Here is a 20,459-nt window from a genome sequence, read left to right as displayed (position 1 = left end):
TTCAGTGAGGAGTCTGTGTACCCCTTCTGCCTGCATCTAGAGTGATCTTGTGATTCTAGGTGGCATCCTTTTACAAAGTGTTTGTACATCCTGTATCTAATGCAGAACATGGGAACCAGACCAGTATTTACATAGTGGCTGTGGAAAACCATGTAAAAACTACATCCTAGATGGCTAGCACACCAACCCTCATTGTTAATCTGCAGGATGGATTCAATCTGAGGCCAGTGCACATCGCCAAAATCAAGCATTTTTGAAGCAGCCTCTATTAACATAACACAAATATTTTATACTGCTTTCAAATTCCAAACATTGTTCACTTCAAAGGCAATGAACTATAATAACATACAGTTCCTTAAAAATCAAAATGGATATTCTAAAAATATATATAATATCAAGAGATGACTGTTAAATGTTAAACATCAGTTACAGGTAACATATCCATAGGCTTTCTGATGTTTTTCAGAGGCAATCTCAAGCACCAAACAATCTTTTCATAACCACATTCCACCACTCTTGATGACAATTACTTTTTTTATCTATTATGTAATAGTTATATTTAGCACCTTACATTATCTCATTTTTAAACTATGTGTATTTCACAATTTACTTTCATAAATACTATTTTTTTAAAAAAATTAGAGATCAGATAAAACACACATGTATACCTGTTTATTATTAGAGAAAGAGGTGCAGTTCTGTGAGTTTTTTTATTAGACTGACGAGCTATAATGGTAAATTTCATACTTCCAAACTGTATAAATGTTGCTTAAAGAGAACAATGCAATGATGTGAGAAAATTATGATTAGTTTGTTGAAAGATTTTGGTTACTTCCATAACTTGTTCAAAAAATTTCAACAAACAGCTAACTATCATAGATATTCAGTTCTCTGAAACTGAGTAAAGGCAGGCAGGTATTGCAAGATTTACATTTCACTAGTAGTAACTTAAAATGTGTATGAAGCAAATTCATTGTGGTACTTAGCTACTGACATAAACACAAATTTCTGCAGACATGTTTTAAATTAGGTATGTAAAGAGAAGCTAAATATGAGAGAAAAAAAAATGAACACGTTTTAGATCTGCATACTACTGTTAACACTATATTTTTTCAATAGATGTAGATTTTTCATTTCTGAGAACTAAATAAACACTATTGTTTATCAATCAATGCCAGATGACTCAGTGGCTGATACACAAATTGTTGCATACTATTCAGTCTGAAATAGAAAAAAATCTATTATGAGTTTTGGATATGATTAAGTAATGATGTTTACCCAGGAAAAATTTATAAGAAATTGTGGTTTTGCATGGAGTGTTACAAAGATATTAGATTTAAGTGTTTTTGCCACATAAAGTTCATTTTTTTCTCTGCTGATCAGAGATATGACACACATAAAAATGGCCCAAGTCACTTGTATCTGATGTACCTGAATCCAAAATTTTATGTTACTCTTCAAAAATAGACATTCAGATGGCTCCTGAGCCACATAAGTGAGAATGATACTGTAGTTCCAAACTGTTAACGCTAAAATATGTTCTTTTATTTGTTAAGCAAAAGTGAATCCAGTATTTCCTTCGATCACAGTGCTGTAAAAGACAAATTCACTGATGTTAAGATTGATAGGTATTTCCTGTAATTTTTAATATTTCTCAAAGTAAACTTTAACAACAGTCTCTTTAATGTGAAATCAAATTCTGGTTGTGTGGTGAGTAAGTTACAAGTGGTAAATCATGTAATATTAAGTCCAGTGATATGTGTTGGAGCACTGTAAGGCAAGACAATACTGACACATAAGCAATTTGCCATTTCGTTAAGAACATGGGATGCTGCTATGAAATATACTACTCCTCCTCTCCAACACTGAAATTTTGAGACTAGCATGATATCCAGATTTACATCATTCCCTACAGATAGTAGGACTATTTTAGCACCTGGTTTGTAATGTAATTCTGATGTCTTTCATGCACAAGGATTTTTATTGAGAAGAATGATTTGTGTGTTACAGTTGTGGCTTTTTGTTACACTCATAAAATTAATCAAATTGACAATAAATATGTCATAGATCAGGGAGTCTACCTTTTTATCAAATCACAACTACATGTGTTCTAGAGATCTTACTAAGCTTGTGTTTGTGTCTCTATGTAGGTATATTAAATTCTGGTGTTCTAAGACTGAAAAACTCCTGGTTTATGTCTGAACAGAGAAAGTATTATGTCAATTTTTCAACTACATGCTAAATGAGGAGAGTAAAGGCTGAAAAAAACAGCTTATGTCCTCAGTAATGTCTAATTTCATTGTTTTTGTACAAAATTTACTGTCTATTCTCAAGCATTTTGTTTATGTTTAAGAGCACTAGCAATGTTTACACTTCTGTCTGAATTAATATCTGACAACTAAAATATAGGTGTAGAGTTTAAGCTAAAATAATTATTTTGCACATTTTCAAGTATTATAATGTCAATATTTACATATTAACAATTTAATATAAAACTATATACTGTAGTTAAGTGTTAAATGGCCTTTAAACCTGGTTGATTGTTATGGCCTCACAAACTATTTGTTTACAACATAAATGTGATCTTATTTTAAAACTGTCAATTATTTGTACTCAAGTCTTTCATTCCACAGAATTAAAGACAGAAGGGATGTGTTAAGTATAGAATTACTATAAATTATATAGATATTATTTGAGAAAGGAATCAACTATGTTGGCCTAATTTTATTTTTGTACTCATATAATTTGGTACCTTTAACAGAAACATAGGTTTCCTTCATATTCTTCACAGATTCAGAGTTACAGTTCTTCCAAATGTACATGTTAGTTGAATGTCAACAACAATTATCAAAGTTGTCGTGACGGTATTATGTTAAGGTGAAATCTCAATGAATTGTTTTAAGGGTGTTAGCTGGCAGTAAAAGATGCATAAAGACTGGTAGAAACATGTCAGATTCACATAAAATAACTCACTTTATTATGTGCTGCTTTTATGCATAAACACGTAGATCCATATTAATCAAAAGCCTTTTAGTGATTTTTTTCTGGCGGAGAGGGGCCAGAGATCTATCAATTTTGGTGAACTCTGATGTACTAGTTGGAGGCCACCAGCAAATAGCTACAACAAAAGGGTCTAGGCCAGGTAGCAGGATCCGTTTCAGATAAGGTGGAATCAATATAACTCTAAAAAATAGGGACTTTTATTGATACTTATCATGCCACAATGTAATGGTTTCCAAGAAATCAAAGAATTAGTGATTTTTATCTACTGCCAGTTTACTTAATGAGGAAAGCCCTATGCCAACTGAGATAGAGGTCAAGTAGTAGATGTGGGTCAGATTTACATAACATAACTTGCTTTATTACTGCTCACTTGGCAAAAGAGCTTTCCTTCTCAAATGATCCTCAGCTGGTAATCTAATGCTAGTTGAAATCAGTTGGTCACAGGGTCTGGCCTGTCCTTGTGAGATAACAGAAACTTATGTTTCTAATTCTTTTGTGGCTCTGGATGTATGTATTATCAAGTCACTTTTCATTCCAGTTCCCCATAACTCTCTCTCACTAAAAGTACAAATAACACAATGTGGGCAATGCAATGTGAGATAACAGTGGATTTTCATAAGAAAAAGTAAATGAATGAATGGTAAAGAAAGAAAACACCTTACTAGAACAAATTCTGTTGGCAGTAACAGTGTAAAACAAAAGTAAAGAAAAGTGTGTGCAGTGAACTAAGAAAAACATCACTATCACACTCAAGTGCTCTAAACAGAGTTGAATAAAAACAGCAGCATGCAAACAATGCCAATTAACCATTTCTAAAAAGCTATAATTGCTGCTTCATTGGTGGCAGGAGACTGTTGGCACATGTAAGTGGCTTGCTCTTAAATCATGTATACAAGATGAATATTGAGAATACTTCAAAATTTCTGAGCTGCTGAACCCAAAAATATTTTTCATTAGAATTATAGGTCTGTGACTGATTGATGCTACAGAATTACATAGTAAGTAACAACTGTTAGCCACATAACAGGCATACTACATTAATAAGCAAAATTTCAGAAATGAGGACAGCAAATGATCACTTCAAGACAATAAACAATGCATTGAGATTTCGGGTTATGACTGAATGCCATTTTGAAGCAGTTAATGGCACTGATCACTCATTTAATTTCACTTACTGTCTAAGTATGTGACCTAGTAAAATATTTGCAACATAGATTTCTTTTCTACTGATGTTTTATACTGACATACCCTTTTGCTGTGTAGAAGAAAAATATACAAGTGTCACCACAGAAATAGGCTGTGTTGCTTTTCCAGTAAATACTAACATAATGTATAATGTGTTCAGTAGATACTCCTGATATGGCTCAAACTAAACACTGCCCTTGCTGCTCATCTGAAAGTACAAAACTCTATGAAACATATCTTTTGAATGTTGTTTTTGATGTGTGTCTTCCCATGAGAATATGAATATTAGGTTTCATGTCAGTTGGTGTAGTTCTTTTCCACTAACATAAAAAAATGCTATGATCTGCTCAACATTTCATTTAATGACAATGGGAAACCTCCATTACTAAGAAATGAAGATTTCAATTTTCAAACACTAAAAAGAATGTAATAGCTAATCGCTTAATATGTGGTGCTTTTAAATTAAAACCATAACAAAACAAATAACAAAAAAACAGGTTACTCAGGTAACTGTAATGAATTTTTAACAAAATAATGACCATTAAGTGCATTACCACAGCTAGTGGTGTTACAAATTACAAATGAACTGTTTACGGCATTTACTCAGTACTTACATTTATGTGCAAAACACTACACATACATACATATCTGCATGCACACCACACACACACACACACACACACATTCAGAGGCACATATGCAAAACCTCATTCCATGGACTTTAGCTAACATATATGTATTACAATTGGGAAACTACATCAATACATTTCTGTAAACATCCATCAAATTATCATCTTAGTTGTATTTGCTCTTTTTTTTTTTTAAAAAAAAAAAAAAAAAAAAAAAAGATTGTCAGCAGGAGATGTTTGACATCAGCAATTAGTCTCAGCTATCTGTTACTGACTGCAATGCATTGGCAGATATCTGACATTAATTGAAAAGAGAGTGATACTCATGATCTTAACATATAGCATAAATTATTACAAAAGCTGAAATTTGTCAATGCTACCTGTGCCATTACTGCCAGGAGACAAAAAACTACCTGTCAAAAGTAATGTGCATCCAAACACGTGCAAAAATATTCTGTATTTCTAAAGAAGTCTGAAGTTTGCATGTACAGTGTGCAGTTGGTACTTATTAATTCTATTAATTTGCCTAATTGACTGTATGATAGTAACACCCTTATAATTAAGCCTGTTTCACGAACCCTTGGAACTTCTGTTTTCATTAAAAAAAAAGCTCAAATGATATTTTTAGCCTGTGTTAAAATAAAAAGGACAATACTGTAACATTGGCAGTTCTACCTATCTGATAAAAATGGCAGTGGTGTTAGTTGAAAACCTGAGTTTTCTCTCAGAATTGACAACTTAAGATGATTCCAGAAATAAGAGACTGGCAAAATATCACCTTAGATACCTCCCTCTTCTCAATGGTGTCTCTCTGCTGGGCTTGCTAAGATGATTTTTCTTCCTGTTTAACTGGCATGGTTCCCATCAAATAAGAAGCACACGATTATTAAAATAACATTAATTCCAGAAGGGAAATGACAAACAAAAATAAGGAAAGATTAGTTAGAAACTTCCACATGGGAAAAATATATTAAAAACAAAGATTCCAAGACTTACCAAGTGGGAAAGCGCCGGCAGACAGGCACAATGAACAAAATACACAAACACACACACAGAATTACTAGCTTTCGCAACCGATGGTTGCTTCTTCAAGAAGGAGAGGGAAAGATGAAAGGATGTGGGTTTTAAGGGAGAGCGTAAGGAGTCATTCCAATCCCGGGAGTGGAAAGACTTCCCTTAGGGGGAAAAAAAGGACAGGTGTACACTCGCGCACACACACACGCAAACACGTATCCATCCACACATATACAGACAAAAGCAGACTCTGCCTTTAAATATGTCTGCTTGTGTCTGTGTATGTGCGGATGGATATGTGTTTGTGTGTGTGTGTGTGTGCGAGTGTACACCTGTCCTTTTTTTCCCCCTAAGGGAAGTCTTTCCACTCCCGGGATTGGAATGACTCCTTACCCTCTCCCTTAAAACCCACATCCTTTCGTCTTTCCCTCTCCTTCCTGAAGAAGCAACCATCGGTTGCGAAAGCTAGTAATTCTGTGTGTGTGTTTGTGTATTTTGTTCATTGTGCCTGTCTGCCGGCGCTTTCCCGCTTGGTAAGTCTTGGAATCCTTGTTTTTGAAAGATTAGTTAGCTACATATAACTGGTGGGTTAAACTTAGACAAACATACCAGTACAGAAGCATCACTTGCTTACACTCTTACTTCAATCCAAGTATGCACTCTCTCACACACAGACTGCAAATGCACTATCCAACAGCTACAGCTGCACTTATTTATGAATGATAAAAGTGAGAGGAGAGAAGAGGTATGTAGAAACTAGAAGGGGTTAACCTTCTGGCTGCTGCAAATGTGCTCGCAACATGCTGAGGTGAGAACTGCATCATTATCATCTAATGTGTCTCTCTACCTACACTTAGTAGCCTGCATCTGGACTTCTACATGGGATGGGGTTAACTGAGGAGCCTGCTTCACCCTGTGCTTAACATTTCTGGAATGCTATCTGCAATGTCCCTTTCTTCATTCAAAAATTGTCACTGGTGAGAGACCATTATTGTTGGTGTAAGAATTAGTTTCTTACTTTGAGGAATGTCTGTGAATTAATGGTTGTAACAAATCCACAGAGATTTCAAGATGACTTTCCCTTCAATAGCTTCTAATACAATTTTGGTAACACATTCCAATAGTTCTGTGTCTCTTTCAATATTCATTGGCAGTTCAGTGTTCCTTCAAAATTACAAGTCAATAATACCCACTATAATGGACATATTCTCCACTCTACTAAGCAAACAAACAAACAAATTTGGTCTCTGTTAAGCAAATATTTAGATAACACACTATTGCTTACTTTATGTTCATGTGCAGATTGTACTTTTATGTTCCACAAGAGCGGGAAAAGGCTATCAATGATACAATTTCCCTTTATGGTATATTTGTAATCAAAAGCATCCTGTTATTTCATACTGTGAATGAAATATTCTGATAATCTGTGACATCAGTCTCATGTGTCAGTATTTGTTGTGAACTGTGACATCAGTCTCATGTGTCAGTATTTGTTGTGAAGAACATTAAATACTGTTATTGTATCATGATACTCATTTATCACTTTAATCAATAATTTTCTGTTGAACTAAGTGAGTGCTTAGTCACTGGAGGAGGACAGAATGCCTGTCTGCAATAAGTACAATATGTATATAGTACGTCCAAGGAACAGCTCTCATCCTGCTAGGAAATTTGGCAATGTGTTTCTTAAATTTCTGGTAACTTCCTTTTATTGGACCTGAACAGTGTAGTTCCTTGTCAGGCAGTTAGTAATATTTCATAACTTCAATGTAACTCTTCGAAATCAGAAGTACATAATCCAAAATTTTCATCCTTTTCTGTGTGTTTTCTGGGACAACAATTCATTCGTAGACAGCCATAAAGGACAAGAAGTGTATGAGCCAGAACAGTTTATGGAAATGTACAAAAATAGTACATTCTGTGACCAAATTTGCAATAAAATCTTCTGGACAATGGAAATCAAGGTGTAATAATATTTTCATTGATTTGAGTGCTTCAATATCATAAATAGATATTTATTTATTATTTTTGTGTATCTGAAGCAGTGTATGCTGTATTTTTATTTTTGTGTAGTTCAGAAATGAAATAGATCTCCCATCTGCGTATGTGTCAGTACAGCATATTCTATCAAAAATAACATGAAAAATGACAGAATGCTTGGATCATTCCCTAGTTGATAGTTGTTTCCCACAGGTGAATCATCAAACGAGTGATCAAGTGGATGAAAAACCTCTTCTTTCCAACAAAATTTGTCAAAACCACACTTTCTTCATGAACATCTCACAACCACTTCCAGATTTTTCAGTTCAGATGAGCTGTCAATTACATCCCTTGTTAAGCCAAATGTCTATAGTGTTACACTTGCTGACATAGTCAGCTTAAGACTATTGCTTTCAGAAGTTTTGGTGGAGTTATTGCTTATGTCAGCATTGAATAATTCCTCCTCATCATTGCTCTTCATATCTTCATGATCTCTTACTCAGTAGAACAGCTGATTAAAAATTTATGATGCTAATCAAGACATAAAGTGAAGTCAAATACCAGCAAAATGACATCAAAACAGACAAAATACCCAGACACAAACCAGCATCCGGAACTAAGATGTGGGGTGGAAAATCTGTTGTGCATTTAAACTCCTAGCAGCATCCAGGTACCTGAGTGATGGTGCAGCTATACTCATCATTAGCATTCAGGTCAGCAAGGATGTTAACTCATCAAGAGTGCTCAAGGAAAACCCACAGGCAGTGATTAAACTCATCAACAACATCTCAGAAGCAGTGGAGCATGATGAGTTAACTCGTCAACAGCAGTCAAAGAGTTAAGTTGTATGCAACAAGGTAAGGACGGGGAGATACCTAGGCCTTAAAAAATACAACTACATCCTTTATTGGGGCTTTAACTAACCCTCTCTATACCCAGAGATAGGGTTTCTTTCTATCTTTCTTTTGGAATCACCAGTCTTCAGACATTCCTCTCCTGTACGAGTCTCTTTAACTCAGGGTAGCACTTAGTCCTACATATTCATTTATTTGTTGTACATATTCCAGTTTCTGTCTTCCCCTATTAAACTTTCAATCTACTTAATTCCAACATGCTTCTGTAGGTCTACCCATATAATAGAAAGAAACTTCCACATGGGAAAAATATATTAAAAACAAATATTCCAAGACTTACCAAGCGGGAAAGTGCTGGTAGACAGGCACAATAAATAAAACAAATAAACACACACACAGAATTTCTTGCCTTCGCAACCAACGGTTGCCACTTCAGGAAAGAGGGAAGGAGAGGGAAAGACAAAAGGATGTGGGCTGTAAGAGAGAGGGTAAGGAGTCATTCTAATACCGGGAGCGGAAAGACTTACCTTAGGGGGAAAAAAGGATAGGTGTATATACTTGCGCGTGCGCGCGCGCACACACACACACACACACACACACACACACACACACACACACATATCCATCCATGCATATACCCATATATGTATGGATACCCATATATGTATGGATGGATATGTGTGTGTGTGTGTGTGTGTGTGTGTATGTGTGTGTGTGTGTGTGTGTGTGTGCGTGCGCGCACGCCCTTTTTTCCCCCTAAGGTAAGTGTTTCCGCTCCCGGGATTGGAATGACTCCTTACCCTCTCCCTTAAAACCCACATCCTTTCGTCTTTCCCTCTCCTGCCCTCTTTCCTGAAGAAGTAACCGTTGGTTGCGAAAGCTAGAAATTTTGTGTGTGTGTTTGTGTGTTATTTTATTGTGCCTGTCTACTGATGCTTTCCTGCTTGGTAAGTCTTGGAAAATATATGTATATACTCGTGTTTTCTGACAGTCCATGATTTCACATCAGTACAATGATGTGCTCTAGATATGTATTCTCTGAAATTTCATTCTCAAATAAATGTCTGTTTTAGACATAGGTGACTTCTTCCAGTAATGTATGTTACCTTTATCTGTGCTAATCTATTTCTTATGTGTTCCTTACCTCATCCTTTATGTGTTATTTTGTTTCCTAGGTACAGGGAATTCCTTCACTTTGTACTCTGCTGAGGGATATCCTGTTTGGAATCCTATCCTCATCACACAGTAGTTTTTTGGCACTGTCCCAACATACACAGTATCACAGACCTGCCAAATACCAATCATGCACCCCACCAGGCAATCCCTGTGAATGATATAGGTACCATACCTTTCCCATACAACAATGCACCACCTCTTGATGCAGTCCACTCAGACATTTCCTATCCAATAAAAGGAGGAGCCTATGTATAAGCAACCATGTTATGCACCAGCGTGTTACAGTTACCATGAAGGATTCTATACGGGAATGAGAATTAACCACCTGTCTACTTATTTAAATGACCACTGTCACACAGTAACTAACTGTATACTCCATTACCCACTTGCTATACATCCTCCATAACACATTACTAATGACTTCGGCAGCTGCTTGAATACATGTATCATTTCGATCCCCCTCCACCAAGTGTCAGCTATGCTGAGCTACATTGGTAGACACTGTTACCCACGCTCACACACTGTTCATGGAACACCATATCATAAATCTCTAAGGATCCCCTTCTTACTCCCTAAAACCTGCCCTCACTTTTCTACTTGTCATTTGCCACATCACTCAAGCCCAACCCAAAACTCGTACCTATATTCCACCCTTCTTCCATATCGCTCCCTGTCACCCTCACCCTTTTCTCTTCCATATACAACAACTACTACTTAATGAATACCATAAATCTTGTTTTACAATGTCCACTGTGAAAGAACTTGCCAATTTTCCCTGTCTTCTTCATTGAAACATTGCTTATTCTTCTTATCTGCAAGTCTTTAAGCAAGTAGAGTGTGTTTTTCAATATGGCTATTATTTTTAACATTTACCTCTCTATATTCCGTTTCTGAATGAAGCTAGAGTGAACTACATTCACATTACTTTTTCCCCCACTACCCTTGCAGGGCATGTAACAGGACATGTAACTCTTATACAAACTTTAAGCTATCAGGAAAGTAAGTAGATAACTATTTAAATACAGACAGCATCAAAAAGACAAAATACACATGTTCAAGCCTTCCTTGCTCCGGCTTTAATGGGCTTGTAGCATAGGACTAATAAAAGAAAGAATATAATATTAACAACTCTCGTAATTATTTAGTTTGAAGACAGATATATACATGCTAATTAGGAGTGACAGTTTGCATGACTTTGTGATACAATGATACTTGATTTGACTGTTGTATCACATGTATCAACCTCTTTTTAAACATTAATGCTAAGCAACTATTTTAATTTTTAATAAGCAATACATTACACCACTGAATTCCACATACACTAAATGGTGTTTTCACTACTTCAGAAAATCTCACTTTTGATGTCCAACTGGCACTTGAGGGATTTTTGCATTAACCTGATACTCAAGCTATGAGACTGCTTTTTAAGAATTTCCAAATAACCTCTTTTCTTTTGTTGTCACTGGGAATATAGAAATTTTTTTCTACTCATTAATACATTTCACTGATGATTCTATTATTTTTCAAGTGCACTACTATGTAAAAGTCAGTACAAACAGATTTTGTAAAACATTTGCGTAGGAATTAATTTGTCACTGCCAGGATGGCCATAGTTACCTTTTAATTCAGTGGAAATATTATTTTGATTGATGAATCTGTAGAACATAAACCCATAGTTATTGCTGTTTGATTTAACACATCACAGGTAATCTCAATAGTCTGTAATGTATATACCAAAACAGAGAACGAGTGTACTGTAAATTCCTTTTACCACAAATGTTATTCAGAACTTCCTCTGCAGCTACAGAGTGCTGAAACTTTGCTGACAATGAGAGGCTGTCAATACATGCTTCTGTTATGTTATTCACTCAGATTACAAGAAGAGTTTCTCCACTCCCCTTCCTCTCCTCCAGTTTGATGCTTCTCCTGAAAATCCCCCCTCGACCCCTAATTTCTCTTGGTTCTTTGTCTGCTTTTCTGTGTTCACCTCTTTAATGACAAGCTTTACCACTAGCAGCTAATTTGCAGGTACTTTTGCTTGTGATGTGTTATCTGATGCAGTTAATAATGGTTTATTTTAGCTTTTACATTTTTTGTTGGTATTCTGTACCTTTCCCTAATCTTAAGTGTTTCTGCTTGCTCAAGTTTCTGTAACACTTAGTCCTCCCTTTCTAAACTATGTACTCTCCCTTTGTGTATGCTCCATTTATGTATCACTTCTTGATCATATCTAGATGTCCTCTTATCATTATTTTATTGTTTCACACAAATTTATTAAAATTATCCCCCCTTCCCCCATTTTCTAATGATAGTTTAGTCCTTTGATGATAAGAAAAATTTCATCTATTCTGAAACAACTCACATCAAATATTTTTTCATGGAAGATCATCCCAATACACTTGCATAACATGTGTGTTACTTTTAAAAAAATCAAAACATACATTACAAGGAACCAAAGGAAACATGCATCTATTAATCTCAGGCACTAAGAAATTTTGTGATACAGATTTCTACTATCAGGTCAAATAAGTTTTTGCAATAAGAACAATCATGAAATTTCAGAACTAAGCAACTTGTTATAGAGGAATTAAGTTTAGTAGCTTTCATGACACTTTAGCTTGCTAATGTGCCCCATCATTATTTCAGTCAGTTAATAAACATATCCACATCCATGCATCACATTAACTGATAGAACACAAAAGTTTAATTCTCACTTCCAATGAATTATAGAAATACAATTTTGTGGATAAAATGATAATTCAGTGTTCTATTACAGTTTTTAGTCAAATATGTAGTTCTTATAGACCACATGTTCCCTTGTGCAAGGAAAAAAGCTACACCAACTTCAATTATAAAGAGCTTTAATGTTTTTATGTATGATATAGCCTACTTATTGTTAACATATTCATTATAAATGAAAATATGAGCATTATAACTCTGTAATTTGTTTGATGTTAACATATAAATATTGTAAGAGTTTAATTATGTCTAACGTAATAAACTGTTATATACTCTTATCATACTTAATTTCTCATATTTGGTTGCAGTTCCAAATGCTACTGTTACGAACAACTTCATTTGCCATCAATAACTAAGTCAGAATTAGCACACTGAAGCCTTATTTAATTTAACATTTTCGACACTACAATGTTAACTTACTTTACTGATATATTATTTCAACTACAGTAGTCTGCTTGCAAATTAATTTGCTTTGCATATGCTGAATTTATGCTGTGAAGATATGTATCAAGACAATTCTTTGTATAAGCAATGAGAAATAAAATGCAATATTAATACGCTGAGTTTCATTAACCATTACCTTTCCCACACTGTTTAACAGCGTCGCAGTCGAGTTCTGTGAGCAGTGCACCAAGTGTTGGACGACGACAGGAAGACACCTCTAGATCTGTCTTTGGGCGTCAGGGTTCCACACAGAATGGTGAGGATACTGAAGACACAATGAAAAACTTGAGGAAAACATTTGCAGGAATATTTGGTGACATGTAGACATAGCTTCTATCATTTATGTAGAATAGAGAATGGATGTGCAGTTGCAAGGTTGCTAATGACATGAAATGAAAAGTATGGTTTGGTGGCAGTATTACAAATAAATTTATGAAATGTTCTCATTTTGACATTTTGGTTGAATTGATTATGATCCAATAATTTTGTTTTCCATGAGTATAGTGACAATGAAATTTCACAATACATGAGAAAAATGGTATTTATTTGAATTCATTACTGAAATTATTTATGATTTGATTAATCTCTGCACATACTAAGAGGCATACTCAGCAACTTGTATGATTTTTTTAATGCATTAAATATGATGTTTATAATTTTTTTGTATGAAGTATGAAGGATAAATAATTTCAGATTACACTGAAATAATTTTTAGAGTGCTCCTAGTAACTCCAATTGACCAACCCAAGAGAGAGGGTGCAGTACCACTAACAGGAAAAATGCCAGTTCGAGATCTAACACAAATTTACTGAAGTCAGCATGTCTCTCTTTTTTCCATTTTTTTCCTATTTGGAATCTACTCATAGTCAGCCTATACATAGTTGGAAAAACCATACATTTATTACCAATGTGTTTGCACAGTGATGTGAACAAGCACAGCTAGTAATCGTTGTTCAAAGACTTGCTGGCTTATGCCACCTGCTCACAGTTGTTAAATGCATATTAAATTTCATTCAATGAGTCATCGAATACAAGAACATTTTATAATAGTTTTACAGAATAATTCATGTTGAAAATTTTTTAAAAAGTCTAAATAATGTGTTGTTTTAAAAAATGAAGAAAGTTGTACAACTTTTGAAATGCCCTAATGGTAGCTACACTAATTTGTAAAAAAGCTTAAATACATAAATATTTTAACAGATATGTTGGCTTAGTTATGAAGGTATTCATTTAAAGATAATTTATTTTGAAATATGGCATCGTTTTAGGTACTATGTTCTTCTCAAGTAGGTAGAGTATGCTCCTAGTTAATCTTTTGATACTGATAGGAGATTGTTGATGAACAATATCTTTTATTATTTTTAAGAAGAGATTTGCTGTGTGAAGTAGTGCAGAAATGACTAGTGTATCTGTTCAAGTAGGCAGTTGCAATAAGTAGAAATGTGTCAAGGTTATAAATAATTGCCATGAGTGTACTTGTGTTGTTGTGCAAACCATGTTGTGATAAATGATAATATTATAATAATTAGTATAGTGATCAAATGGATATGTGGTGTGTGATTCACAAAAATATTGGTTTGGGTGAATTGTTATTTTTATCGTTGTACTGTTAAAATTCCAAATATGTGTAAGTGTACTTATAATGCATCTATTTTGTTGCATATGATGTTACAATGGATGAAATGTGTTTCATTATTGCATGGGTGTTTCTGTAAACATTGATACTGTTATTAAAAAAACTTGAAATGTAGTTAGGAAGCAAGATTATAGCAATACATATACTACATGTTATAAATGCACATGCTGAAAATACTGTGTGTATATAATGCTTTACAATTTGTGGATTAAACCAGATGTTCTCAGAAAGGTTAGTGCCCACTACTTCTTTTGAGCTCTTAGAATATAATGTAGTAAATTTTCATCAAATTCCTGTTGAACACAATGGAAATATGGTTAACATGTAAAATTACTGTAAACAGTTATACAGGAACACAATAACCATACTACAGTGTTCAGTTAATATCACTTTAATACAATTATCCAAAAGATTTTCAGTGAAATAACAATAACAATCTGCCTTATATTTAATCATTAATATATCATAATAAACAAAAATAAAAATTTATCGAATAAATAAGTAAGTAAAGTATTTGCTAATGGTTTTTAAAAATAATGCAGATGCAGCTGTGTATCATAATTCTTCGGATTTTGGAACATTGTGTAGCATAAATGGCTTTGTTAAAAATGAAAATAGGTTTCTATTAAATACAAATAAGCATACTGAAGACATTGTTGTATGGTGAAATAATGAAGGTACATTGTACAGTGGATTTACGTTGTTATATTATTATTTGTAGTGAGTCATAATTAAGGCTTAAAAATCACAATTCCTAATATATGGATTCATGCTGTCTTATTTTAATACAAACAGCAACAGGGATTTTGTTTGTATCTAACTGTTGTTTTGAAATATGTTAGAAAAAAGATTTAATTTTTTGTTGAATCATGCTGGACCTAATACTTAAAATATAGTATTGGGTAATTTTAAATATATTGTGTAAATAACACTGAAAGACTCAAAGTTCTGAGACATATAACTGAAAGTTTGTTTAATGAATTTGTTGTTGTTCTCATGCTATACACAGTTTATTTATAACATACTGAATTAAAATTGTACTACTTTGAATTTTAGAGAGAAATGAGATACTATGTAATTTCACTTTTAATTACTATTTTCTGAAACTTATAAAAAAAATCTATCACATTTATGATTACCCTCAAGTACCTATTTATTGTCAGTTACACATGTTTATAAAATTTGTTTATTTTGAACTCATCAGGTGACACATTTAAATGATCTAGTATTCAGTCACTACACATATTTGTTTTCCTTACAAAAAAGATGTCTTATAGCTCCTGAGTATAAAAATTTAAGCATGAATTCTGCCATTCATCTCAATGTAACAAATATAAGAATTAACTCTGTGTGCAATAAAAATCTGTTAATGCTTCACAAAATTGGTAATAAACTTGACTGTGTTTACAATATTCTCTGGACTTCAGTTCTTAAAAACATGATATCTTTCAGAGGACATCTAATGAACATTACAGATCATTATTCTCACCATGCTTTTCACACAATTCATATTACACATGAGATACCATAATATTGCCTTCTGTGTCTTTCTGTTCAGTTAATAGTATGAAAAAGACCTATGATACAAACTAGTATGGACAGACTGTACAGTCACTCCACATATTGCTTTCTCCATTGAATGAACTCTGCAACACAAACCTAATCATCCCAAATTACCTTATTTGGTTGTTATCTACTGTACATTGTGTGAGGAGTAATGTAAGTAGATAAATGCTTTGTGTTTATTCCACACAGGAGATAACATGGTTAGAAATAGGTATACTTTAGTGCTCCTGAATACATAAAAAATGTAGACTCCAGGTATCAAAAGAACAGTGTGACACTGTAGTGCTGCAATTTCTATGCAAACACAGTTCGATATATTTGCCTGCAACTACTTAAGTGAACTGTCCATAACTGGTAGCTCATTTGGGACATGGGAATTTTGAATCAGAATGACACACAATTATAGCCTGCAAATGAATAGTATATATCTAAGTTAAGATTTTCATTTCATCTGGAAATGACCACTTGAAGTATAAAAGAGTGAAGGACCAGCACTTCAAACTCAATGAGGTGAAATGTGTGTGGTGTTATAGTGAATAACCCCAACATATTTTTAAATCTACAGAGAAATGAAAGCCATCTTACATAACATGGAAAGACCATGGAAAGTTTGAAGAAATCCAGCATATTGTAAGTAAATGATTATTATAACTACAGTAACAATCCAAAGACATTCTGATGAAAATTAGTTCCCGTGGTCAGCATTTGACACAACTGTAAGAGAGCGAAAATTGAGAACTTAATAGGAAATGTTTTTTGAGGTTAATGTGTAACAAGAAATGTGTTTTACTTTGGGTTTGATATATATTTTTTTCTGTGGAGTCTTGGGACTTAGATATCAGAATATTAAGAAGCAAAACGATATGGAACCAAGTAAACGGGTTAACTTTCAAAAGATTATATTATCTTGGCTATTATCTGCTGAACATTCAGCACCTGTTATTGACAACGCTCTTGCAATTGAATATAAAAAATTATAGATGAAATATACACACTGTATGGATCAACTTTGCATGGCTGAAGATTTACATGTTGGGTGTTACATCTTACAGATGATGACCCTGAGGGAGGCAACAGGTGTGTGTCATGCAAATGTATGAGGGAGAGGCAGCAGGTGCATGGGATAGAAATGCCATTCATCAGCACCAGTTAGTTTGTGCAGCACACAATGACTGTCATGACTGGATTGAGAGAGTCTTACAAAACAGAACATGGGGAGACTATGGGAAAGAGGGTGTGGGTTCAGAATGGGTGAAGACAGCATCCTGAGGCAGGCTGGAAGTGGGTGAAGGGTAGGGAGTTAGCAACAGCTGAGGCCAGGATGATTACAGGAATAAAGAATGTATTGAAAGGGTAACTCCCATCTAGGCCATTCAGAAAAGCCGGTGCTGGGGCAAAGAATCCAGATGGCACATATTGTGAACCAGCCACTGAAATGGAGCACATTGTGCTCAGTATCGCATTCAACCACTGGGTGGTCAATTCTGCTCTTGGCCACAGTTTGGTAGCAGTCATTCCCACATATAATCCTGTGTGGAAATTGCAGCAGAGTTGGAATATGACATGGTGTATGATGGACACCCATGGACAGCATATCTGCAATGATGATAATTCCCTTGTCCATTATGCTGAAGATCTCATTAAGACATAACAGAGAGGCACTATGTCCCAGACTTCGTTCACAGACAGACTTCCTGTATCATTTCCTCCTCACATATCTGTAATCCTCCTTCCACCCCCAAAAATAAGTTGCAAAAGAGCATCCCCTCATGACCTAATACCATCCCAGACTGGACAAAATTAACCATACCCACTACAAACACTTCAGCTATCACCATGCCCGGAAATAGGAATATCATACCCACAATCCTTCCAACCTCACCTTTGCCGTCCACCCAATCTGTGCAATATCCTGGTTCATCCCTATGGACTGCCCAGTCCCAACTCCTTGCCATATGGGTCATGTCCCTCTGTGAGACCCGAGAGCAAGGTCTGTCCAATTCCTGTCACAGGCTTATCCTATCCCATCAGGGGACAGGGCCACCTGTGAAAGCACCTGTGTCATATACCAACTCTGCTGCAATTCCTGTGCTGTATTACACGTGGGCATGACCACCAACCAACTGTCCATCCAAATGGATACCTACCACCAAATTGTGGCCAAGAGGACAATTGAACACCCAGTGGCAGAGCACAATGCTGAGCACATGCTCAATTTCAATGGCAGATTCACAACCTGTGCCATCTGGATTCTTCCATGGAAGTTACCCTTAAAACACACCCATTGTTCCTGTAATCCTCCTGTCCTCAATCTCTGCCAATCTCCTGCAGACACTAACTTCCACCCTGTCCCAGGATCCTAACTTCTTCATCCTACATTCACACCCTTTCTCCGTTCTGTCACCCTCTCCTAGTCCACTCCTCCTCATCATCATGATCTGCATTAGCTCATCAATGACAGCATATCACATTCCAATCCTATGCACCTGCTGCCTTCCCTTTCACACTCCTATGCTGTATACTGCCCCCCCCCCCCCCCCCCCAATTCCTCTCTCCACTTACCCACTTCACTCGGCACAGCCCTTCACCCCAGTGAACTGTTATCTTCACTTCTTAATAATATACATGTAATATACATTCTGCCAGAACTTCCTGTATCACAAAAATTTAGCACAGGCTGATCATTCAGTTTACTAGCTCATTACATTATTTTACATTAGACTCTTTCACTTCTAAAATAATACTAATACTTAGCCACTGTAGATTAATTACTTTTATGGTTATTAAAATCCTATAACAAATAAACTTCTTCAGATACTGAAGCAACAATGCAAATTTACATTATAAAGCAGATTCATATAGATGGTTTATGTATCAGCGTGTAACAGCTAATAACGTTAACCAGTATTCTGTAAAAGAACCATTAATGCAGTAATTCAAAGGACCATAATGACTAAGTTCAGTAGACTGAAATTTGTCTAAGCTAGAAACAGTACTTCAGTAGTATAATCCTCCAGGTTAACATGTAACACAATCAGATTTAGCTCTAGCAAGTAACACTTGGATGAATGAGCTATCAATAGCCCCTGTTCTGCAAGCCATTTATGCTATCTGCACTGGCAGTTAAGTGGATAGTAGCTATCAAATGGATGATGATAATGATGATCATCAGTTGGAGTGTTAACAGCTGGTATGACAAAAACATTAAATATCCCTTTTCTTCCAGACAGGAACTAAGCCATAGAAACACATTGTGAACTACAGGAAACCAGTCTCCAACACAAAATGCACCAAAATGTTACACATTAGTCAAGAAAATGTGCTAACAATTGAAGTACTTGTCTTTAACACAACAGCTTAATGTAAATGTAAATGTATGTAATGTAAATAAAAATGGACTGAAACAATTTGTTGGGAAGTAATCTGGACTCAAAGATCTTAAATACTATACATAGACGTGTTGCCTACAGGAAAATTAAAGAGATCTTTGGAGAAAAGAGAACCACCTGTATGAGTATCAACAGCTCAGATGGAGAACCAGTTCTAAGCAAACAATTTGTAGCACAACTTGACTACAAGAAGGGATCAGATGGTAGGACTGTGTTCTGAGGCATCGAGGGATCACCAGTTTAGTATTGGAGGGCAGCGTGGAGGGTAAAAATCGTAGAGGGAGACCAAGAGATAAATACACTAAGCAGATTCAGAAGGATGTAGGTTGCAGTAGTTACTTGGAGATGAAGAAGCTTGTGCAGGATAGAGTAGCATGGGGAGCTGCATCAAACCAGTCCCAGGACTTTTCTTAAATTTATTTATTATTAGTGTTTTTCACTTTATAACCCACTTCCTCAAAGCAAAGGCAGATCCTAAGTTATGGAATATATAATATGAAACTCAGAACTTGGTAAGTTATTATTATATAGCAGCTGCAGCAAGTTTACAACTAAATATAGAAGAAAGCTGAAATTGTTATGAAAAAAAATTATTATTTATATGAACATGGACAAAACACACACACACAATTGCAATGAATAATAATCTTATTTGATTCCCTACCTGCTGCCTCATATCTGCACAAGTTTTAAAAGCTTTTGTAGATTTCATTGGATATACTGAGCGTACATATCTGTGAGATCATCATCACAAGCCACAATACGCTGAGGTGACAAAAGTCATAGGATACCTCCTAACATTGTGTTGGACCTTCTTTTAGCTGATGTAGTGCAGCAGCTCTAC

The 20,459-nt window shown here is 35.1% G+C and overlaps 1 protein-coding gene across 1 annotated transcript in view; it reads left to right on the top strand.

The window, feature by feature from the left end:
- LOC126282191 (synapsin) overlaps nucleotides 1–16,072 on the top strand; it is a 783,143-nt gene extending 767,071 nt beyond the window's left edge. The window contains exon 9 of the mRNA XM_049981720.1: nucleotides 13,182–16,072. Coding sequence (XP_049837677.1) covers nucleotides 13,182–13,348 — 167 coding nt within the window. The 3' untranslated portion in view covers nucleotides 13,349–16,072. The remainder of the gene's footprint in view (nucleotides 1–13,181) is intronic.
- Nucleotides 16,073–20,459: the final 4,387 nt, after the last annotated feature.

The sequence above is a fragment of the Schistocerca gregaria genome, chromosome 7, assembly GCF_023897955.1.
Source record: "Schistocerca gregaria isolate iqSchGreg1 chromosome 7, iqSchGreg1.2, whole genome shotgun sequence".
NCBI classification, from domain to species: Eukaryota; Metazoa; Arthropoda; class Insecta; order Orthoptera; family Acrididae; genus Schistocerca; species Schistocerca gregaria.
The sequence above is the reverse complement of the archived record's forward strand: the minus strand, read 5'-3'. Positions and strand labels throughout refer to the sequence as shown.